Source organism: Pristiophorus japonicus, chromosome 8 (assembly GCF_044704955.1).
Source record: "Pristiophorus japonicus isolate sPriJap1 chromosome 8, sPriJap1.hap1, whole genome shotgun sequence".
NCBI classification, from domain to species: Eukaryota; Metazoa; Chordata; class Chondrichthyes; family Pristiophoridae; genus Pristiophorus; species Pristiophorus japonicus.
In genome coordinates, this window is record NC_091984.1 from 180,039,507 (window position 1) to 180,064,775 (window position 25,269).

General features: G+C 44.3%; 1 protein-coding gene, 1 long non-coding RNA gene and 1 pseudogene across 3 annotated transcripts in view; 2 read left to right on the forward strand and 1 right to left on the reverse strand.

The window, feature by feature from the left end:
- Window positions 1–24,535, reverse strand: part of LOC139268849 (mitochondrial fission regulator 1-like) — a 61,070-nt gene extending 36,535 nt beyond the window's left edge. The window contains exons 1-3 of one of the 2 annotated variants that reach the window (XM_070887618.1): window positions 24,141–24,535; window positions 18,615–18,843; window positions 17,847–17,970 (exon numbers count right to left, since the gene is read on the reverse strand). In XM_070887618.1, the coding sequence (XP_070743719.1) occupies window positions 17,847–17,970; window positions 18,615–18,836 (346 nt within the window). In that variant the 5' untranslated portion in view covers window positions 18,837–18,843; window positions 24,141–24,535. Of the gene's footprint in view, window positions 1–17,846; window positions 17,971–18,614; window positions 18,844–24,136 lie in introns of both variants that reach the window. The other variant, XM_070887617.1, reaches the window with a different exon arrangement.
- On the forward strand, window positions 182–17,498 carry LOC139268850 (hydroxysteroid 11-beta-dehydrogenase 1-like protein A; annotated as a pseudogene).
- LOC139268851 (uncharacterized) overlaps window positions 24,135–25,269 on the forward strand; it is a 65,589-nt gene continuing 64,454 nt past the window's right edge. The window contains exon 1 of the long non-coding RNA XR_011594126.1: window positions 24,135–24,178. This is a non-coding gene — a long non-coding RNA (uncharacterized lncRNA). The remainder of the gene's footprint in view (window positions 24,179–25,269) is intronic.

Sequence of the window (25,269 nt, forward strand, 5' to 3'; positions counted from 1 at the left end):
AACGTGTCAGATTTAATTGCGATACAATTCTTGATTACCTGCCAACTGACTCCTTGCAAGACCTTGACTTGTTCGAAACACTTCTTTCAACCTATCAAACCAGAATGCACAGACTTCCCACAGCATTCGCTTGCACAGTCCAGAATCCAGAGAAGCACAGATTTCCTGTACCATGGCTGGAGTAAAGAATTTGCTGTTGCCTGCTGCGATTCTGCTGGTTGTTTATTATCTTTTCATGCCAGGCTCCTTCAGTGCAGGTAAGTAGCTGTATTCCCTTGTATCAGATCTATACGAGTACTGAAATGCATAGCTCCACCGATATTTCTCAGTACACACTATTGCAGTGAATTTTAGACTCTGAGCTGTGCATCTTGTAGATGGTACACACTGCAGCCACGTTGCATCAGTGGTGGAGAGAGTGCCAATCAAGCAGTCTGCTTTGTCCTGGGTGTTGTTAAACTTCGAGTGTTGTTGGAGCTGCACTCATCCAGGCAAGTGGAGAGTATCCCATCACATTCCTGACTTGTGCTTTTTAGGTAGTGGAAAGGCTTTGGGGATTAAGGAGGCGAGTCACTCGCTGCAGAATACCCAGCTTCTGACCTGCTCTTGTAGCCACAGTATTTATGTGGCTTGTCCAGTTAAGTCTCTGGTCAATGGTGAATCCCATTGTTGATGGAGGCGGATTCAACAATTGTAATGTCATTGAATGTCAAGGGGAAGTGGTTAGACACTCTCTTGTTGGCGATGGTCATTGCCTGGCACTTATGTGGCACAAATGTTACTTGCCACTTATCAGCCCAAGCCTGAATGTTGTCCAGGTCTTGCTGCATGTGGACATGGACTGCTTCATTATCTGAGGAATTTTGAATGGAACTGGACACTGTACAATCATCAGCGAACATCCCCACTTCTGACCTTATGATGGAGGGAAAGTCATTGATGAAGCAGCTGAAGATTGTTGCGTCAAGGGCACGGACCTGAGGAACGCCTGCACCGCAGCAGTATAATCAGTGCTGTTATTTAGAAAAATGCAGCAGACAATTTGTGCACACCAAGGTCTCACAAACAGCAATGAGATAATGACAAGAAAATCTCTCCAGGAGAACTCCCCTGCTCTTCTTCAAATAGTGCCATGGGTACTTTATGTTCACCCAGCAGACTGGGCACCGTCAAAAGGATAGCATTTCAGATAGTTTGGCATTCCTTCAGTACTGCACTGGAGTTTCAGCCTAGTTTCTGTACTCAAGAGGTGAGAATGCTGCCAGTGAGCCAAGGTCGACTTAATTAAAATGCCAAATTCAGCATTCTGAGGACATCAAGGGCAGACAAAGTTATGACTAGATCTGAAACCTTCAAAAAAGCACAAGTCCTCAAAATCTTTGTTCTGTACTATACTGTGAGCTGAAAAGCTGCTTCTATGTTATGCTAAGACCTGCACAAAAGGGCTAGCCCCCGATATGTGGGATGAAAGTAAGCTTTCTGGGATTCACTGTCCAGATTCTTTTTAAAAACAGCAATATAACAGCAGCTAAAGATTGCAGAACACCCGCTGATGTGGCTAAATCTGCATATTGCTAACAATAAGCAGATTTGTTTGTGCCAGCTGTGGCTCAGGGGCTAGCACACTTGCCTCAGAGTCAGAAGGTTGTGGGGTCAAGTCCCACTCCAGGGACTTGAGCACATAAATCTAGGTTGACGCTCCAGTGCAGAGCTGAGGGTGTGCCTCACTGTCGGAGGTGCCTTTCGGATGAGACATTTAACCAGGTGAACGTAAAAGATTTCATGTCGCTATTTCGACGAAGAGCAGGTGAGTTATCCCCGGTGTCCTGGCCAATATTTATCCCTCAACCAACATCACTAAAAAAGAGATTACCTGGGCATTATCACATTGCTGTTTGTGGGAGCTTGCTGTGCGCTAATTGGCTGCCACTTTTCCTACATTACAACAGTGACTACACGCCAAAAGTACTTCATTGGCTGTAAAACACTTTGAGACGTCCGGTGGTCATGAATGGAGCTATATAAATGCGTCTTTCTTTCTTTAAATGCCCCTCGAGGTTGCTTTAACCCTTTCCACTAAAGTGGAACGATGAGCATTTAAGCAATGTTTGCAATTGCAACTTTAACCAAACAATTAGAGGCTCACTGTGATTACAAATCAATAGTTTAAATTCTAGGACTTTGTTCAGCTCCATTTCCTCTACGATTTGTGAGAAAATTCGCAGATTTTATGCAGAATGGAAAAGGCTGATGTCCATATAACAAATAAAAACCTAAAGTATTATATTACACTAAAGCTCTGAAAGAGGTAATTCACACTGCCAAGATTTTAAAACTCATTCTGTAATCTGCACACAGCAATTTGAGATTACTCAGCCTTACATAGGGACACTGGTTTGACTATTTCAGTATTAAAGTAGCCAAATTCTATTTTTAAGACAGATTTTTACCTGTGTTTTGTCAACTATATTCTGCAATACCATCCATTTGATATTAGGCTGCTTTTATACTGGTGTTATGGGGAATCCTATTGTATAAATCAATTTTATCACCTTTTCTGCAAGAACTGCAAATTGGTGACTTCATCACAGGATATCAAATTAATTTCTGACGGTGTTGTTGTAAATCCATTATCCGAGTCTCAATAACCAAGGCTGCAGCAGAAAACAAGGAAGAAGCATATAAATTGGCCAGAAAAAGCAGCAAACCTGAGGACTGGGAGAAATTTAGAATTCAGCAGAGGAGGACAAAGGGTTTAATTAAGAGGGGGGAAAATAGAGTATGAGAGGAAGCTTGCTGGGAACATAAAAACTGATTGCAAAAGCTTCTATAGATGTGTGACGAGAAAAAGATTAGTGAAGACAAACGTAGGTCCCTTGCAGACAGAATCAGGTGAATTTATAATGGGGAACAAAGAAATGGCAGACCAAGACACAAATAACCTTCTGGAAATACTAGGGGACCGAGGGTCTAGTGAGAAGGAGGAACTGAAGGAAATCCTTTTTAGTCAGGAAATTGTATTAGGGAAATTGATGAGATTGAAGGCTGATAAATCCCCAGGGCCTGATAGTCTGCATCCCAGAGTACTTAAGGAAGTGCCCCTAGAAATAGTGGATGCATTGGTGATCATTTTCCAGCAGTCTATCGACTCTGGTTCCATTCCTATGGACTGGAGGGTAGCTGACATAACACCACTTTTTAAGAAAGGAGGGAGAGAGAAAACGGGGCATTATAGGCCAGTTGTGGGGAAAATGTTGGAATCAATTATTAAAGATGAAATAGCAGCGCATTTGGAAAACAGTGACAGGATCGGTCCAAGTCAGCATGGATTTACGAAAGGAAAATTATGCTTGACAAATCTTCTAGAATTTTTTGAGGATGTAACTAGTAGATTGGACAGGGGAGAACCAGTGGATGTGATGTATTTGGACTTTCAAAAGGCTTTTGACAAAGTCCCGCACAAGAGATGGGTGTGCAAAATTAAAGCACATGGTATTGGGGGTAATGTATTGACGTGGATAGAGAACCAGTTGGCAGACAGGAAGCAGAGTCGGGATAAACGTGTCCTTTTCAGAATGGCAGGCAGTGATTCGTGGGGTGCTGCAGAGCTCAGTGCTGGGACCCCAGCTATTTACAATATACATCAATGATTATAGATTAAGGAATTAAGTGTAATATCTCCAAGTTTGCAGATGACACTAAGCTGGGTGACAGTGTGAGCTGTGAGGAGGATGCCAAGAGGCTGCAGGGTGACTTGGACAGGTTAGGTGAGTGGGCAAATGCATGGCAGATGCAGTATAATGTGGATAAATGTGAGGTTATGCACTTTTGGGGCAAAAACACGAAGTTAGATTATCTGAATGGCAGCAGATTAGGAAAAGGTGAGGTGCAATGAGATCTGGGAGTCATGGTACATCAGTCATTGAAAGTTGGCATGCAGGTACAGCAGGCGGTGAAGGCGACAAATGGCATGTTGACCTTCATAGCTAGGGGATGAGTATAGGAGCAGGGAGGTCTTGCAGTTATACAGGGCCTTGGAGAGGCCTCACCTGGAATAGTGTGTTCAGTTTTCGTCTCCTAATCTGAGGAAGGACGTTCTTGCTATTGAGGAAGTGCAGCGAAGGTTCACCAGACTGATTCCCGGGATGGCAGGACTGACATGGGAGGAGAGACTGGATCGACTGGGCCTGTATTCACTGGAGTTTAGAAGGATGAGAGGGGATCTCATAGAAACATATAAAATTCTGATGGAACTGGACAGGTTAGATGCAGGAAGAATGTTCCCAATGTTGGGGAAGTCCAAAACCAGACTGGTTGTGAAGTGTAGCAGAATAGAAAAACGAAAGTGATCACAATCTCAACTCTCTGGCAATTATTTAACAGTTCATTTTGCAACAAAATGTTTAAGTCCTTGATTCTACAGTTACTGCTACACTGTACATCGTGACAGCCTATAATGAACAGTACTGAGAGTACAGATATCCTCATTTGTTCACATTGGCCATCTCTCAAATCAGTAAATCCCAGTTTCTTGAGGGGTTTTGACCCATTCAAGAGTACATTGCATTATCCTGTCCATATGATTTCCCCTTCCTGTAGTCAATGTGGCAGTTCCATGCCTTCCAGCTCTAGTTCCCTGCTACAGGTGTTTGTTTGCCACAACTTTGCCTGTTAGTATTTAAAATAAAGAAATGATTTGATTCTCACATGTATCTTTTGCTTTTGCTTCACCATAGCTCTTCAGTTCATATTAAAAGGTCAAATCTTTCAAATTAAGCTTCTGGTCTGCAACTCGCAAATAAGGACATTTGCCCCTACAGGGTATATCTGTGGCACAGCAATGTATAAAAGCTTGGGGAAAGAGAAGAAACTTTATAATTTAAATAACCTGTGGTATTCAAGGCCTGGGGACGGCTTGAACCTGAATATTGGTGCAGAGGGGAAAAGTATACAATTCCCTAGCACTTGCCATATCCAGTGTGTGTGCACAAATTGGCTGCTGCATTTCCTGCATTACGACAGGGACTACACTTCAAAACTACATAATTGGCTGTAAAGTGCTTTGGAACATCCAGAGGTTGTTAAATGTGCTATATAAATGCAATTAATTCTGCTGACCACAAATTTCCTCCGTTCTCCATCAAGAAAAATGTCAACAATCTCAAATCTTCTGTCTAAAATGTTGTATTGTAGAGAAGGTTCGTGGAAAACGGGTTCTTGTGACTGGTTCGAGCACTGGGATTGGAGAACAAATTGCCTATCACTTTTCCAGGATGGGAGCACACGTCATTGTGACCGTTAGGAGAGAACGATTACAGAAGGTATAGTCACATATTAATAATAAGCCAGAAGGTACAGTGCTAATGACCACTCCACCCCACCAGCAGTGGTATCATCTCAAAGTACTGCAATACTGAAAAATCTGAAACATAAGCAGCAAGAATATTCAGTCTTTGGCACAAAATGGAGACTCATCTCAAAATAGTGACAAAAGTATGGTATAACTACCCACCGTCTTGTTCATGGGATCTGAGAAAGTCAGACACAAATTAGCAGGGTATACCCATCTTTTGGACAAAGACTTCACATATAGAATCACCACAGAAAAACCAAGCAAAAACTAGTGAAGTACTGACCAGCTCATTTGCGAGTGGCAAACACAAAAAATCAACTCGACAATAATTAAAGATTCACTTCTCTCTACTCAGTAATGAGTCAAAATTAATCTCACTTCAGTTAATTATAACTAGTTGTTTTTGGAGCAGTCATACAGTACTACATTTCAGATCCATCCCTTCATTTAAAATACTTCAATCTCTACCTTGCCACTGCAGTTCCTTGATCTGTGTAATTGCTGCTTCATGATAGATTTATGGGCAGCTGAGCAAAATAGCAACTCCGTAAGTTACAATTGCTGACATGTCTAGTTTCGTACCAGTGATATTAGAGGTTATTAAGCAAATAGACAGGCTGGTGGAATGGGCAGACACATGGCAGATGAAATTTAACAGAAAAATGCGAAGTGATTCTCGTTCTACCAAAATGTAAGGAAATATAAACTAAAGGGTACAATCCTAAACAGGGTGCATGAACAGAGACCTAGGGGTACATACGCACAAATCGTTTAAGGTGTCAGGGCAGGTTGAGAAAGCGGTTAAAAAAAGCTTACGGGATCCTGGGCTTCATGAATAGAGGTATAGAGTATAAAACATAGAAACATAGAAAATAGGTGCAGGAGCAGGCCATTCAGCCCTTCTAGCCTGCACCGCCATTCAATGAGTTCATGGCTGAACATGAAACTTCAGTACCCCCTTCCTGCTTTCTCGCCATAACCCTTGATCCCCCGAGTAGTAAGGACTTCATCTAACTCCCTTTTGAATATATTTAGTGAATTGGCCTCAACTACTTTCTGTGGTAGAGAATTCCACAGGTTCACCACTCTCTGGGTGAAGAAGTTTCTCCTCATCTCGGTCCTAAATGGCTTACCCCTTATCCTCAGACTGTGACCCCTGGTTCTGGACTTCCCCAACATTGGGAACATTCTTTCTGCATCTAACCTGTCTAAACCCGTCAGAATTTTAAACGTTTCTATGAGGTCCCCTCTCATTCTTCTGAACTCCAATGAATACAAGCCCAGTTGATCCAATCTTTCTTGATAGGTCAGTCCCGCCATCCCGGGAATCAGTCTGGTGAACCTTCGCTGCACTCCCTCAATAGCAAGAATGTCCTTCCTCAAGTTAGGAGACCAAAACTGTACACAATACTCCAGGTGTGGCCTCACCAAGGCCCTGTACAACTGTAGCAACACCTCCCTGCCCCTGTATTCAAATCCCCTCGCTATGAAGGCCAACATGCCATTTGCTTTCGTAACCGCCTGCTGTACCTGCATGCTAACCTTCAATGACTGATGTACCATGACAACCAGGTCTCGTTGCACCTTCCCTTTTCCTAATCTGTCACCATTCAGATAATAGTCTGTCTCTCTGTTTTTACCACCAAAGTGGATAACCTCACATTTATCCACATTATACTTCATCTGCCATGCATTTGCCCACTCACCTAACCTATCCAAGTCACTCTGCAGCCTAATAGCATCCTCCTCGCAGCTCACACTGCCACCCAACTTAGTATCATCCGCAAATTTGGAGATACTGCATTTAATCCCCTCGTCTAAATCATTAATGTACAATGTAAACAGCTGGGGCCCCAGCACAGAACCTTGCGGCACTCCACTAGTCACTGCCTGCCATTCTGAAAAGTACCCGTTTACTCCTACTCTTTGCTTCCTGTCTGACAACCAGTTCTCAATCCACGTCAGCACACTACCCCCAATCCCATGTGCTTTAACTTTGCACATTAATCTCTTGTGTGGGACCTTGTCGAAAGCCTTCTGAAAGTCCAAATATACCACATCAACTGGTTCTCCTTTGTCCACTTTACTGGAAACATCCTCAAAAAATTCCAGAAGATTTGTCAAGCATGATTTCCCTTTCACAAATCCATGCTGACTTGGACCTATCATGTCACCATTTTCCAGATGCACTGCTATGACATCCTTAATAATTGATTCCATCATTTTACCCACTACTGAGGTCAGGCTGACCGGTCTATAATTCCCTGTTTTCTCTCTCCCTCCTTTTTTAAAAAGTGGGGTTACATTGGCTACCCTCCACTCCATAGGAACTGATCCAGAGTCAATGGAATGTTGGAAAATGACTGTCAATGCATCCGCTATTTCCAAGGCCACCTCCTTAAGTACTCTGGGATGCAGTCCATCAGGCCCTGGGGATTTATCGGCCTTCAATCCCATCAATTTCCCCAACACAATTTACCAACTAATAAAGATTTCCCTCAGTTCCCCCTCCTTACTAGACCCTCTGACCCCTTTTATATCCGGAAGGTTGTTTGTATCCTCCTTAGTGAATACCGAACCAAAGTACTTGTTCAATTGGTCTGCCATTTCTTTGTTCCCCGTTATGACTTCCCCTGATTCTGACTGCAGGGGACCTACGTTTGTCTTCACCAACCTTTTTCTCTTTACATACCTATAGAAACTTTTGCAATCCGCCTTAATGTTCCCTGCAAGCTTCTTCTCGTACTCCATTTTCCCTGCCCTAATCAAACCCTTTGTCCTCCTCTGCTGAGTTCTAAATTTCTCCCAGTCCCCAGGTTCGCTGCTATTTCTGGCCAATTTGTATGCCACTTCCTTGGCTTTAATACTATCCCTGATTTCCCTAGATAGCCACGGTTGAGCCACCTTCCCTTTTCTATTTTTACGCCAGACAGGAATGTACAATTGTTGTAATTCATCCATGCGGTCTCTAAATGTCTGCCATTGGCCATCCACAGTCAACCCCCTAAGTATCATTCGCCAATCTATCCGAGCCAATTCACGCCTCATACCTTCAAAGTTACCCTTCTTTAAGTTCTGGACCATGGTCTCTGAATTTACTGTTTCATTCTCCATCCTAATGCAGAATTCCACCATATTATGGTCACTCTTCCCCAAGGGGCCTCGCACAATGAGATTGCTAATTAATCCTCTCTCATTACACAACACCCAGTCTAAGATGGCCTCCCCCCTAGTTGGTTCCTCAACATATTGGTCTAGAAAACCATCCCTTATGCACTCCAGGAAATCCTCCTCCACCGTATTGCTTCCAGTTTGGCTAGCCCAATCTATGTGCATATTAAAGTCACCCATTATAACTGCTACACCTTTATTGCATGCACCCCTAATTTCCTGTTTGATGCCCTCCCCAACATCCCTATTACTGTTTGGAGGTCTGTACACAACTCCTACTAACGTTTTTTGCCCTTTGGTGTTCTGCAGCTCTACCCATATAGATTCCACATCATCCAAGCTAATGTCTTTCCTAACTATTGCATTAATCTCCTCTTTAACCAGCAATGCTACCCCACCTCCTTTTCCTTTTATTCTATCCTTCCTGAATGTTGAATACCCCTGAATGTTGAGTTCCCAGCCCTGATCATCCTGGAGCCACGTCTCCGTAATCCCAATCACATCATATTTGTTAACATCTATTTGCACAATTAATTCATCCACCTTATTGCGGATACTCCTTGCATTAAGACACAAAGCCTTCAGGCTTGTTTTATTAACACCCTTTGTCCTTTTAGAATTTTGCTGTACAGTGGCCCTTTTTGTTCTTTGCCTTGGGTTTCTCTGCCCTCCACTTTTCCTCATCTCCTTTCTGTCTTTTGCTTTTGTCTCCTTTTTGTTTCCCTCTGTCTCCCTGCATTGGTTCCCTTCCCCCTGCCATATTAGTTTAAATCCTCCCCAACAGCACTAGCAAACACTCCCCCTAGGACATTGGTTCCGGTCCTGCCCAGGTGCAGACCGTCCGGTTTGTACTGGTCCCACCTCCCCCAGAACCGGTCCCAATGCCCCAGGAATTTGAATCCCTCCCTGCTGCACCACTGCTCAAGCCACGTATTCATCTGCGCTATCCTGCGATTCCTACTCTGACTATCACGTGGCACTGGTAGCAATCCCGAGATTACTACTTTTGAGGTCCTACTTTTTAATTTAGCTCCTAGCTCCTTAAATTCGTTTCGTAGGACCTCATCCCTTTTTTTTTACCTATGTCGTTGGTACCAATGTGCACCACGACAACTGGCTGTTCTCCCTCCCATTTCAGAATGTCCTGCACCCGCTCCGAGACATCCTTGACCCTTGCACCAGGGAGGCAACATACCATCCTGGAGTCTCGGTTGCGGCCGCAGAAACGCCTATCTATTCCCCTCACAATTGAATCCCCTATCACTATCGCTCTCCCACTCTTTTTCTTGCCCTCCTGTGCAGCAGAGCCAGCCACGGTGCCATGAACTTGGCTGCTGCTGCCCTCCCCTGATGAGTCATCCCCCTCAACAGTACCCAAAGCGGTGTATCTGTTTTGCAGGGGGATGACCACAGGGGACCCCTGCACTACCTTCCTTGCACTGCTCTTCCTGCTGGTCTTCCATTCCCTATCTGGCTGTGGACCCTTTCCCTGCGGTAAGACCAACTCACTACACGTGATACTCACGTCATTCTCAGCATCGTGGATGCTCCAGAGTAAATCCACCCTCAGCTCCAATTCCGCAACACGGTCCGTCAGGAGCTGGAGGTGGATACACTTCCCGCACACGTAGTCGTCAGGGACACCGGAAGTGTCCCTGAGTTCCCACATGGTACAGGAGGAGCATAACACCCGACCGAGCTCTCCTGCCATGTCTTAACCCTTAGATACACTTAAACTGGTAATAACAATGTTAAAAGTTACTGACCAATATAAGAAGAGAAAGAAAAGCTACTCACCAATCACCAGCCAATCACTTACCCCCTAGGCTGTGACGTCACCTTTGTATCTTTGCCTTCTCCCTGTAGCTGCACCGGCACGCCTCTCGCCGACCCCGTACTCGCGCTGCTCCGAGCTCCCGCCTCCTCGACTGACTGCTCGACTCCCGCTGGCCTTTATAGGCCTCTCGCCGACCCCGGACTCGCGCTGCTCCGAGCTCCCGCCTCCTCGACTGACTGCTCCGAGCTCCCGCTGGCCTTTATAGGCCTCTCGCCGACCCCGGACTCGCGCTGCTCCGAGCTCCCGCCTCCTCGACTGACTGCTCGAACTGCTCGACTCCCGCTGGCCTTTATAGGCTTCTCGCCGACCCCGGACTCGCGCTGCTCCGAGCTCCCGCCTCCTCGACTGACTGCTCGAACTGCTCGACTCCCGCTGGCCTTTATAGGCCTCTCGCCGACCCCGGACTCGCGCTGCTCCGAGCTCCCGCCTCCTCGGCTTGGAAATTATTATGAACCTGCATGAAACACTGGTTCGGCTTCAACTGGAGTATTGTGTCCAATTTTGGGCATCGCACTTTAGGAAGGACGTGAAGGCCTTAGAGAGGGTGCAGAAAAGATTGACAAGAATGGTTCCAGGGATGAAGAACTTCAGTTACGTGGATAGACTGGAGAAGCTGGGTTTTTCTCTTTAAAGCAGAGAAGGTTGAGAAGAGATTTGACAGGTACTCAAAATCATGAGGCGTCTGGACAGAGTAGATAGAGAGAAACTGTTCCCATTGGCAGAAATGTCGAGAACCAGAAGACACAGATTTAAGGTGACTGACAAAAGAACCAAAGGCGACTTAGAATTTAAAAAAACATTTTTTTTTTTTTAAAACACAGCGAGTGGTTAGGATCTGGAATGCACTGCCTGAAAGGGTGGTGGAGGCAGACTCAATCACTGCTTTCAAAAGGGAGTTGGATAAGGACCTAAAAGAAAAAAAAAATGCAGGGCTATGAGGAAAGGGTGGTGGAGTGGGACTAGCTGAGACATCTTGCAGAGAACTGGCATGGGCTTGACGGGCCAAATGGCCTTATTCCGTGCAGTAACTAATCTATGATTCTAAATTCCTTTAAAAACTGTGGATTATTAATGCCTGGTAGTTAAGAGAATTCAGATCCTCAGAAAAATTTGCTTCCCAAATAATTCCAATTCCTCATACAGTGCACCCATGGCCTGGGAGATTCATCTGCAATTTTGCAACTATTCTGGTTCCAGCCAATGTTACCCTGAATTCTAGGCACTGATACAAGATCCAGATTCCAGACACCATAAGGTGGTCCCTTTAAAGAGCAATTCTTGTTCACAGTGTCCATCCTATCCTCATAGTACTCTCAACTAATCTTTAAAATGGAATTGAACAAGAATAATTGCAGGTGGTCATGGTTCAAGTCCTACCGCAAGAATGAAGCATGTCATCTCAGCTGACACTCTCGTGCAATACTGAGGGTATGTTCTATTTTCAGAGGTGCTGCCCAGCAGATGAGACCCTAGATGGTAACCCAAGGTCCTGTCTGCCTGTTCCGGTGGACATTTAAAGATCCTATGGCTTTAATCGAAGAGCAGAGGTTACCCAGTATACCAGGCTAACATATTCTCAGATCTCACCTAGCTTTTTAACCACCCCCCATAACAAATACCACTTCGTGACAATAAGGCAAGCAAGGAAACTCTTCCCGAGGCCAAATACTACCTCCCTCCTCAGTTTGATAATCTGTTTGAGATTGGGTATCGGGGGAGAACACACTCAGTTACAATGTGTACTGCACAACATGCTGCCAAGAGAACCCAAGCACATACATCACAGTAGGATGGGATGTGTTACATAACTGTGCCGTCTGTCACAAAGCCACAGTACTATTTCTAACTAGAGATAAAGAAAACAATGTGATTAGACACCGGACACAGAACAAATTTCAACGCAACTTTAACAGTATAAAGGCAAAAGAAAACATGTTCCAGCCTGCTGCAACGCTGGGAAATAAGTTTCCAGCTTCACAAATTCTGGGTGCAGCCGACCAAGGAGATGGTTATTCCAGTCTGTCATGCACTAGGCGGCAATTACCGTCAACAACATTTGCCTGGACATGAAACCCCTTTTCCTCTGGTTATATTTTAAATTTGGCAGAGAATGACAAAACAAACACAAAGTACAGCTATTCAGCATTTGCATCCATCCCACTTCTACTCTAGGTGAAACAACGCTGCCTGGAACTGGGTGCCGCCTCGGCAGATTACCTCCTCTCCGAAATGAGTGATTTGTCATCAGCAGAGAATGTCATTAAGGAAACACAGGAGAAACTAGGTCAGTCGTCATTCTGCTATATATTCATATTAAATGAAAGTCTCCACAGGAATATCTTGTAAAGCCAAGAAAGAGGTTAGCTATCTAGAGTATACTGTTGGCTGCACATATACTGGTTGAGAATCAGGAAACCAAAGCGACAATAGTCTAGTACACTTCATCAGTATTGCACTTGCCTGCATGCATGCATCAATGATACGACACGTACATTTCTAATTGGTCAGTTAGACATTAAAACTGATGCGTTTTGCTCATTTAAGCCCTTGCACTGCTAGTCCCAATCAGTCGCATGTTTAAATTTCCCTTCGCAATCTTTGAACATTCGGGGCTTCCCAGGATTCTGTTGAGGGGTTCCAAACCAGAAAATCCAAGCATCAGTAGAAACGAAACAGGACATGAAAGTGAAGCAGAAGTGAAACATGGCTGAGAACTCAGCCACCATGGTGCAGTCAATAAAGTGGGCGGGACTACAGGTTTAGCTGCTCATGTGGTACAGGAGGGAGATTATAACCCCAGCTGACTAAAATTAAATAATGTGGGGCTATTATCATAATCTTCATCATCATCATAGGCAGTCCCTCGGAGTCGAGGATGACTTGCTTCCACTCTAAAAGTGAGTTCTCAGGTGACTGAAGAGTCCAATGCGGGACCTACAGTCTCTGTCACAGGTGGGGCAGGCAGTGGTTGAAGGAAAGGGTGGGTGAGGAGCCTGGGTTGATGCATGCTCCTTCCATTGTCTACGCTTGGTTTCTGCTGGTTCTTGGTGATGGGACTCTAGGTGCTCAGCACCCTCCCGGATGCTCTTCTTCCATTTTTGGTGGTTGTGGGCCAGGGATTCCCAGGAGTCGGTGGGGATGTTGCACTTTATCAAGGAGGCTTTGAGGGTGTCTTTGAAACGTTTCCTCTGCCCACCTGGGGCTCGCTAGCTGTGTCAATGCCCATAAGACACTTCCAGTTTTCATTGCAAAATATTACAAGTGATTACAACATTACTAATCACCGCTTCACCAATTTCAAACTGGATTTCGAGCCTTGGCTGGCACGAATCCGGGCCAGCACTGTCAGATCTCATGGGCACTGGGTGACAATGTTCATCTCATCTCATGAACTCTCAGCAAATTATTTGCATGGTCTCTGTTCCTGAGAGATTCTGTTTTGCTGATTTACTCATCTTCCAGGAGGACTCGACTATCTGGTGTTAAACCACATGGGACAAATGGGAAAGTTTGGCTATTTTAAAGGCGAAATGCAACATGTGGTCACCGATCTGACTGTCAATTTTCTCAGCTATGTCCAACTGAGCAGTGCAGCCATGTCCATGCTAAAGGAATCTCAGGGCAGCATCGTCATGTCATCACTGAGCGGTAAGAGATACAACCTCAGCTCATCAAAACCCCACTACATCCACTGAAAACAATAAGCAGCACAATGTGCTAGAAATCAAGGCTGAGAGCAGAATTCAAATTCAAATCCTCCCGCCAGGAAACGTTAGGACTTCATTCTAGTTCTAGTTCCCTTCAATTGTTTTACAATGGTCAGGCTAGATAGGCCTCACGGTTTTTTAATCTGAGAAAAAGATTGCTTGCAAGACAGTTGTATTATCTCTTGCAGGCAGACTGACTACAACAAAAACCTTGCAGCAGTCATGGCTTGTATTTTCAAATTCGCTCTGGCCACACAAACTCTTCTCATTAGAACTGTACCATATGGAATCTAGATCTTCATACACTTGCTATAATAGACACCCCAACAACATCTTACATTTATATAACCTTTAATGTAGGAAGAGTTGGCTTTAAGATGGCCTTAAAATGATGAGAGGGAGGCAGAGTGATTTAGACACAGAATTCCAGAGCATGGGTCTTAGGTGACTAATAGCTTGGCCGCCAATGATTGGGCAAAGGGAAGGGAGAATAATAACTTCTATTTATATAAAACGTCCCAAGGCGCTTCACAACAATGTTACAAGACAAAAAAGATAAATTTGACACTGAGCCACAAAAGTTGTTGTTCAGGCAGATGACCAAAAGCTTATTTAAAGAGGTAGGGTTTAAGGAGCATCTTAAAGGAGCGAAGAGAGGTAGAGAGGTAGGGAGAGAGTTCCAGAGCTTAGAGCCCAAACAGCTAAATGCATGGCCACCGATGGTTGAGCAGTTATAATGAGGGATTTTCAAGAGGCCAGAATTTGAGGAGCACAGACATCTCGTGGGGTTATGATGCTGAAAAAGATTACAGAGATAGGGAGGGGCGAGGCCATGGAGGGATTTGTAAACAAGAATGAGAATTTTGAAATCGAGGCATTGTTTAACCGGGAGCCAATGTAGGTCAGAAAGCACAGGGGTGATGGGTGATCGTGACTTGGCGCGAGCTAGTACACGGGCTGCTGAGTTTTGGATGACCTCAAGAATACACAATACTATACTCCTGCAAAGATTTGAAATGAATTTTACGATTGAATCTAGCAATCATGTTCTTTACCACGTTGGTGATCCCACAGGAAGGATTGGTCGGCCCTTCAATGCAGTCTATTCTGCATCCAAGTTTGCGTTGGAAGGTTTCAATAGCTCGTTGCGCAGAGAACGCAACAAGTCAACGTTTCCATCACTATAGCAATTTTAGGCTACATCGATACAGGTAAGAGCAGAGGTTCTTATCAAGAATACCAAGAAAAGAACTGTGAATAGTGAGCTGAACTTGGGCTGGAATCAGAAACACTGGCCTGAAGTTTGTGAACACTTCACTCTGCACCCACCCCCCAAGGGTTCATTCATAGGCAGTCCTTCGAAACGAGGATGACTTGCTTCCACACCAAAAAGGGATGAGTTCACAGGTGTTTCAATGAAGGACCTAATATTCCGGATCCCGAACTACATGTTGAAGGGTGGAAGATGCCTGTACGTGGATTTCTTTAACTTGTGGTGGCCGTTGCACACCAGCCACCACACAGGCTTGACAGAGCTAGGTCTTGGTCCAGTAGCCAGAATTAACCAAGACGACTGAAGACCAGCTCTGCTGCACGGACCTAGTGCGCACACATATCAGTGTGGGCTGGCCCATGCTGCCCCTGGACCCCGAACTCACGCCTCTCCTGGGCCCCGATCACATCCCTCTACGAACTCTTGCTGCTCCTGCTATACCCGCCCGCACTGCAATCAGCCGTCACCCTCCTGCAGCAGCAGGTGCTGCTCCCTGCAGTGGTACCCCAAGGGTATGAACAGGAGGAGGCCATTCTGCCTCTTGAGCCTTTTTCGCCATTCAATTAGATCAATTTACCCGCCTTGGTTCCGTAACCCTGAATATCCTTGCCGAACAAAAAAAATCAATCTCAGTTTTAAAATTTTCAATTGACACCCCCCCCCCCCTCCCTCCCAGCCTCAACAGCTTTTTTGTGGGAAAGAGAATTCCAGATTTCCACTACCCTTTGTGTCAAGAAGTGCTTCCTGAACAGCATAGCTCTAATTTTAAGGTTATGCCCCCTTGTTCTGGACCCCCTCACCAGAGGAAATAGTTACTCTTTCTCTACCCTCCCAATTATTTTAATAATCTTAAACAACTCAATTCGCTTACCCTATAATCTTCTGTACTCAAGGGAATACAAGCCGTATCTATGCAAATAGCCATTTTAGACTTTATAATGTGACAGGTTGATTCTTGCAATGCAGAAACCATTTCTGAATGCAAGTTTTATCACCATGTAACTATGATTCTCAGCACAACAAATATCAGGCAGTTCATTGTACACTAGTACACGTTCTATTTTATACAAGTGCCAAATTGTGGGGAACTAGATAATGCAGGGGGTTAGAGAATGGTCGTTCACCTCAGTGACTTGAATTCTAATCCAGTTTAGACTGATACAAATTGTTAGCGGAGGGAAGTCCCCCAGTCCGGCCCCAACCGGGCAAGAATCCATTGCACAAAACTGTCCCTAATATGGAACTAATTAATTTAATTGAGAGGCCATAGGATGGCTGATTTGAGACGAGACTAATTAGTCACAATGGTGCAGTAATGACTGAGGTCGAGCAAAGAATATTGTCACTTCACTTGTTTAAGTACCAACACAATTATTATTCAATAATCATCACCTCAAGTTGCTTCAACCACGAGTACTTCATTCAAGTCTTGTATAGCTCCAAATTCCCGATGTATTTTGGAGGGAAAAACACGGGTTTTTGATGGATGTGACTTGCTTCTGACACTAGATGCCCAAAATCAAGTGTTCCGTTACCTAGCAATAAACTCAGAGGGCACTAAATTCACCAAAAAGCAAGCCAGGGTGAAGTATGTTGTGCATAGCCCCAACAGTAGCACAAATAATGCCAACCCTTGCCCATACATAGAGAAAATGCTACACCAAATCAGTGCAAGGGTGTGGTCATAAAGCAGAACACTTGCTCTCCGTAGAGATACACAGCACAAATATACATTTAAAACATGGTTATAGGTTATCTGCACATTGCAGACCAATCATTGAGATCTACTCTGGACTACCGACATGGCTCCCACTTCAGTTTGTGTTTCTTTCAACAGACAATGTAATCAAAGCAATGGGAAATAAAATAAAACTTGCTGCTGCGCCAAAGGAAGAGTGCGCCCTTGAAGTGGTGAAAGCAGGTGTCCTACGAATGCCAGAAGTTTTCTGTCCATTCTGGAGAATAAAAATTCTCAATCTACTGAGACATTATCCCAGGACTGATGGCAAATTTTTTGGATCATGTATATATATATTGGAGTCCACTGGTTTATATCATGACTGCGTTTAGAATTCATAAAATTGCAAATACACCATTCTAAATATCAGTCCACCCAGTTATAAACTGGAGACCCTCTCAACACAGCTTTCACAAACAGCCCCCATTGCATCGTAGATACTTGCCTTTGTCTGTACAAGCAGCTGCATGCACTGCCGGAGGCTGGCCATACAAAGGAATATTAAATATAGAGTAACAGCACATTACATGAAAATCTGCAGCATGCTAACTCAATCCTGCCCGTACATTCACACTCCACGTTACTATATAGTGATGTAAGGTCAGCAGTTGTCGATCCCAAGTAAGAAAGTAACAACCTTAAATGCCAGTTGCAAGGGAAACTACTCACATCCCCTCAAATACACTCATAGGTTGCTTCGCGATTGCCTGCCCGTCTCCTCATTCAACCGACACGCTTTGACCATGCTTTAAGAATGGTGGTCTTACCGCAAGCGTACGTCTGCACTTTTCTCATCTCGTCCTTCAAATGTCGGAGTCTTTCTTGTAACTCATCCATTTTAACAGCATTGCAGCGGTTCATCTGACCATCCACGGCCGAGAAAAATTTAGCCTGCAAAGAAAGTGCTCACATTTACCAGTCTTTGACCTGACGCACAATTAATGCTTGGAAGGGAATAGTTTAAGCTTTGGCAAACCAGCACACAAAGTAAGTTTGGTGCTCTACCCTCAAGACAGGCCTGGGCTCTAAACATCTGGCTCAGATTCCACGCTGCAATGAACCCCTGCCCTTATAACTTTCTTTCTATTACATTTGTCCATGTAATCTTTCACTCATATTATCTGCCACCCCAGACGAGAGCTCCATCTAACAGTAAATAGCATAAAGTGCAAGACCCAAAGATAGAAGTTGCAGACGACATCTAGTCTAAGATTTATGCATTTTTCGAAGTTCGATCGCACGTTCCTAAATTACTAAAAGTACTTCATTGGTTGTAAAGTGCTTTGGAACGTGCTGACGTTGTGAAAGGCGCTATATAAATGTAAGTCTTTCTTTAAGTCATAAGCTGCTAGGAGTTGATCAGGTAACCATCGTTGCATGCATTACCTTGGCTAGTTGTATACACAACACTGTCAGCAACACTAGTGAGGATGGAAGAGAGGATAAAGCAAGTTGAATTGTGGTTAGAAAATGTAAAAAGGAGTGGTTTCCAGTGCAATGAGCCCTATTTCTATGGTTTATGTTGCTTACAGTACCTTAATAAAGGATTTCAACCCAGCCTTCTCCAGTTCGGTCTGTTTGCGTTTGCGCACCACTTTCTCACACAATAATGGGTTCTGATCCATAGTGTGAAATAATTCCTGCAGTGCCTTTTCCGTACAGGTCAGTGCTTCAGCCTCAAATTCTTCTTTGGTCATGCGCTTACAGAACATCTTGCTCATTGGATATTCTTGGTCAAATTCCTCCAGGGTTTCCATCTCAACTCTATGGGGGGGTGGGGGGGGTCATGGGAGGGAGGAATTACAGATGTTTATTTTAGTGACCAATTCATTCTACATATGCTCAGAGACTATTTCCTCATCAAACTTCTCAAGGGTATCATTTGACTGTATGGAAGAATACAAAATTATACAAACACATTAGAGGAATGACAAGGAACAGGGAGAGTTAGAGCAGAAATTACTCAATTTTGTAGGGTTTCCTTATACCTTAAGCAGGAGTCTGTCTGACCCAGTGCTTTTCAAGAAAAACTGTGCCCCTCGGACAGAACTAGCAATTTTCTTTTCATTTTTTGTCAATACAAAAAGTATCAGACCACTTATAAAAGGGGAGAGGAGCTTGTGTGTAGGAAGTAAAGGAATTGAGAGTGAAAGACCTAAGACAGAGAGATAATAAGACAACGTCATTTTAGAAGAATCTTTGAAACAGAGCGTGGAGCTGAAAGATTGTCCTCCAACTGTGGGATGAAGGTGGTAAAGGACAGGAAGCAACCTGGCAACAAAAGAACTGAAGGTGTAGATCTGGACTGGCCTGCCAGAGAAGAATTTACAAGAAAAAAAGTGTCATCAGACCCGAAGGGATTTCAAATCAAGGATAAGAATACTGAAATCTAATTGGTGGCCTACAGGAAGTCAGTGGATGTGGTGGAGGATAGGAGTGACAGGTGAGCAGGTCTTTGTGTAGTAAAAGGACTTGGGCAGCAGAGTTCTTGATTCGCTGAAATTTGTGAACTGTGGAGGCTAGAGAGCATTTTGTTTTGTCTCATAATACTCCTGTGAAGCACCTTGGGATGTTTTACTACATTAAAGGTGCTACATAAATACATGTTGTCATTGTTGTTGAGATATTGAATAATTTGATTTGAGGCAAAGACAACACGGGAGGTGGAGGGAATATAGGAGCTCTATTGATAAGGGATGGAATCACTGCAATAGTGAGAAAACATATTGGCTCAAATGATCAGGATGTTGAAACAGTTTGGGTGGAGATAAGGAATAATAAGGGGAAAATGTCACTGGTGGGCGTTGGCTATAGGAGCCCTAACAGTAGCAACTCTGTTGGTTGGAGTATAAACCAGGAAATAGTGGGGGCTTGTGAAAAGGAACAGCAACAATCATGGGTGATTTTAACCTCCATATTGATTGGACAAATCAAATTGGTCAGGGTAGTCTTGAGGAAGAGTTCAGAGAGTGCGTAAGGGACGGGTTCCTTGAGCAGTATGTAACGGAACCAACCAAGGGGCAGGCTATCTTAGATCTGGTCCTGTGTAATGAGACAGGATTAATAAACAATCTCCTAGTAAAGGATCCCCTTGGAATGAATGATCATAGCAAAATTGAATTTCAAATTCAGATGGAAGGTGAGAAAGTTGGATCTCAAACCAGGATACTAAGCTTAAATAAAGGAGACTATGAAGGTTATGAGGGCAGAGTTGGCTAAAGTGGACTGGGAAAATAGATTGAAGTGTAGGACGGTTGATGAACAGTGGCGTACATTTAAGGAGATATTTCACAACTCTCAAGAAAGATATATTCCAGTGAGGAGAAAAGGGTGTAAAAGAAAAGATAGCCATTGGTGGCTAACTAAAGAAATAAAGGACAGTATCCAATTAAAAACAAGGGCATATAAAGTGGCCAAAACTAGTGGGAGGACAGAAGATTGGGAAGCTTTTAAAAGCCAGCGAAGAATGACTAAAAAAATGATTAAGAAAGGGAAGGTAGACTATGAAAGTAAACGAGCACGAAATATAAAAACAGATAGCAAGAGTTTCTATAAGTATATAAAAAGGAAAAGAATGGCTAAAGTAAATGTTGGTCCCTTAGAGGACGAGACCAGGGAATTAGTAATGGGGAACATGGAGATGGCAGAAATTCTGAACAAATATTTTGTATCAGTCTTTACACAAACAATATCCCAATAGTGGATAGTCAAGGGGCTAATGGTAGGGGAGAGGAACTTTACACCATCACAATCACTAAGGAGGGGGTACACAGGGCAGATAAATCCCCTGGACCTGATGGCTTGCATCTTAGGGCCTTAAGAGAAGTAGCGATAGGGATAATGGATGCATTGGTTGTAATTTACTAAAGTTTTCTGGATTCTGGGGTGATCCCAGCAGATTGGAAAACTGCAAATGTAACACCACGATTTAAAAAAGGAGGCAGACAAAAAGCAGGAAACTATAGAATGTTCCCAATGTTGGGGAAGTCCAGAACTAGGGGTCACAGTCTAAGGATAAGGGGAAAGCCATTTAGGACTGAGATGAGGAGAAACTTCTTCACCCAGAGAGTGGTGAACCTGTGGAATTCTCTACCACAGAAAGTTGTTGAGACCAATTCACTAAAAATATTCAAAAAGGAGTTAGATGTAGTCCTTACTACTAGGGGGATCAAGGGGTATGGCGAGAAAGCAGGAATGGGGTACTGAAGTTGCATGTTCAGCCATGGACTCATTGAATGGCGGTGCAGGCTCGAAGGGCCGAATGGCCTACTCCTGCACCTATTTTCTATGTTTCTAACCTGTCCAATCCCGTCAGAATTTTATATGCTTCTATGAGATCCCCTCTCATTCTTCTAAATTCCAGTGAATATAAGCCTAGTCGATCCAGTCTTTCTTCAGATGTCAGTCCTGCCATCCCGGGAATCAGTCTGGTGAACCTTCGCTACACTCCCTCAATAACAAGAATGTCCTTCCTCAGATTAGGAGACCAAAACTGCACACAATACTCAAGGTGTGGACTTACCAAGGCCCTGTACAACTGCAGCAAGACCCCACTACTCCTATATGCAAATCCTCTCGCTATGAAGGCCAACATGCTATTTGCTTTCTTTACTGCCTGCTGTACCTGTACAGCTACTTTCAATGACTGATGTACCATGACACCCAGATCTCGTTGCACCTCCCCTTTTACTAATCTGTCACCATTCAGATAATAATCTGCCTTCGTGTTTTTGCCACCAAAGTGGATAACCTCACACTTATCCACATTATACTGCATCTGCCATGCATTTGCCCACTCACCTAACCTGTCCAAGTCACTCTGCAGCCTCTTAGCATCCTCTTCATAGCTCACACTGCCACCTGCAAACTTGGAGATATTACACTCAATTCCTTCATCCAAATCATTAATCTATATTGTAAATAGCTGGGGTCCAAGCACTGAACCTTGCGGTACCCCACTAATCACTGCCTGCCATTCTGAAAAGGACCCGTCTATTCCCACTCTCTGATTCCTGTCTGCCAACCAGTTCTCTATCCACGTCAATACATTACCCCCAATCTCATGTGCCATAATTTTGCACACTAATCTCTTGGGTGGGACCTGGTCAAAAGCCTTCTGAAAGTCCAAATACACCACATCCACTGGTTCTCCTTTATCCACTCTACTAGTTACATCCTCAAAGAATTCTAGAAGATTTGTTAAGCATGATTTCCCTTTCACAAATCCATGCTGACTTGGACCGATCCTGTCACTGCTTTTCAAATGCGCTGCTATTTCATCCTTAATGATTGATTCCAACATTTTCCCCACTACTGATGTCAGGCTCACCGGTCTATAATTACCCGTTTTCTCCCTCCCTCCTTTTTTAAAAAAGTGGTGTTACATTCGCAACCCTCCAGTCTATAAGAATTGATCCAGTCGATAGACTGTTGGAAAATGATCACCAATGCATCCACTATTTCTAGGGCTACTTTCTTAAGTACTCTGGGATGCAGACTATCAGGCCCCGGGGATTTTTCGGCCTTCAATCCCATCAATTTCCCGAACACAATTTCCCGCCCAATAAGGATATCCTTCAGTTCGTCCTTCTCACTAGACCCTCGGTCCCCTAGTACATCCAAAAGGTTATTTGTGTCTTCCTTCGTGAAGACAGAACCAAAGTATTTGTTCAATTGGTCTGCCATTTCTTTGTTGCCCATTATAAGTTCACCTGAATCCGTCTGCAAGGGACCTACGTTTGTCTTCACTAATTTTTTCTCTTCACATATCTATAGAAGCTTTTGCAGTCAGTTTTAAAGTTCCCGGCAAGCTTCCTCTCGTACTCTATTTTCCCCCTCTTAATTAAACCCTTAGTCCTCCTCTGTTCAATTCTAAATTTCTCCCAGTCCTCAGGTTTGCTGCTTCTTCTGGCCAATTTATATGCCTCTTTCTTGGATTTAACACTATCCTTAATTTCCCTTGTTAGCCATGGTTGAGCCACCTTCCCCGTTTTAGTTTACTCCAGACAGTGATGTACAATTGTTGAAGTTCATCCATGTGATCTTTAAATGTTTGCCATTGCCTATCCACCGTCAACCCTTTAAGTATTATTTGCCAGTCTATTCTAGCCCGGACGGTCTGCACTTGGGCAAGACGGAACCAATGTCTGAGGAGGAGTGTTTGCTCATGCTGTTGGGGAGGAGTTAAACTAATATGGCAGGGGGATGGGAACCATGCAGGGAGACGGAGGGAAATAAAATGGAGGCAGAAGCAAAAGATAGAAAGGAGAATAGTAAAAGTGGAGGGCAGAGAAAACCAAGGCAAAAAACAAAAAGGGCCACATTGCAGCAAAATTCTAAAGGGGCAAAATGTGTTAAAAGACAAACCTGAAGGCTCTGTGCCTCAATGCGAGGAGTATTCGGAATAAGGTAGACGAATTAACTGTGCAGATAGCAGTTAATGGATATGATGTAATTGGCATCACAGAGACATGGCTCCAGGGTGACCAAGGCTGGGAACTCAACATCCAGAGGTATTCAACATTTAGGAAGGATAGACAGAAAGGAAAAGGAGGCGGGGTGGCATTGCTGGTTAAAGAGATGTGCAGGGCTCCAAGCTCATTACTGGACATATAATAATGTTCCATATGTTGCTAAATGACATTGCAATAATGCTACTTTGCTCAATAATAAACCCCATGGCACAGAGAGCCATCGTTAATCACAGTAAATGCGTAAAAAGCAGAGATCAGGGCCAGACAGGGTTGTTAGGGTTCAAGAGGGAAGTTAGATATGGCCCTTACGGCTAAGGGGATCAAGGGGTATGGAGAGAAAGCAGGAAATTAGTACTGAGGGAATGATCAGCCATGATCTTATTGAATGGTGGTGCAGGCTCGAAGGGCCGAATGGCCTACGCCTGCACCTATATTCTATGTTTCTATGTTTATGTTGATCAGTTTTCTGGAGCACAGGGACAACCCCCGGTATCTGGGCTCCCTGCATTGATAACAAACCATAGCCGGTTCCCATCGCAACCCGGCTGCCTTAAAAAGCTAGGGACTCGGAGAATCATCAGCACCTGCCTTAACCGCGACCAGTGCCGCTCGTTCTTGGAAATCGGGTAAATAACTCCGGCCCCGGTCTCTCTCTCTCTCTCTCGGTCGGTCGATCCGCGGGCCCCGGTCTCTCTCTCTCTCTCTCGGTCCGCGGGCCCCGGTCTCCCTCTCTCTCTCTCTCTCTCGGTCGGTCGGTCGATCCGCGGGCCCCGGTCTCTCTCTCTCTCTCTCGGTCGGTCGGTCGATCCGCGGGCCCCGGTCTCTCTCTCTCTCTCTCTCTCGGTCGGTTGGTCGATCGATCGATCCGCGGGCCCCGGTCTCTCTCTCTCTCTCGGTCCGCGGGCCCCGGTCTCTCTCTCGGGCACTTTCTGCTTCCTTCAAACGGCACAAAAATCAAATCTCCCTCCTTTTGGAATGAACCAATCGGGTACTACCGGAAATCCAACTGACCAATCAGGCTTCCAACTACCAATCGGAAAAGACTTCGTTGCCGGGTCCCTGGGACGGCTCTGTTGGTTGGTCGCCATCTTGGTAATGGAGTGTGTTGTCACTGCAGGCTGGTACGGTGCATGCTGGTACGGTGCATGCTGGTTGCAGCAAGCGGCTGGTTGCAGCAAGCTGGTGCTGCCCTCGCCTGTTGTGCAATCTGACAGCAGGATGGCGGTTGTATCGTTTTGATAATTGAACACTGATGGCAAAAGTCTGAAATTAAAACACTGGGCGGACGGCTGGTGGTGGCATCCGTGACCAAGTAGACATGTTTTGTACAAAAGCAAGATATTGCAGATTTTGGAAATCTGAAATAAAAACAAAAAATGCTGGAAATATTCAGCAGGTCAGGCAGCATCTGAGGAGAGAGAGAGAGAGTTATTTTGAACGTTTCGGTTCGATAATAGATTTTAAGCAAATGTAGGGACAGGGAAAGAGAAGGAGAGGAAAGGACAAAAGGGAAGGTCAGTGATAGGATGGAAGACAGGAGAGATTAAATGACAAAAAAGTATGAACGTGCAAAGCAAATGGGACAGATAAAGAAACAAAAGTTAAGTCGAGAAGAGGTGTAAATGGGAATGACAAAATCAACAGCTGCCATCTTAAAAAAAAATAGGGGCACAGGTTAGGATCTGAAATTGTTGAATTCAATGTTGAGTCCAGAAAG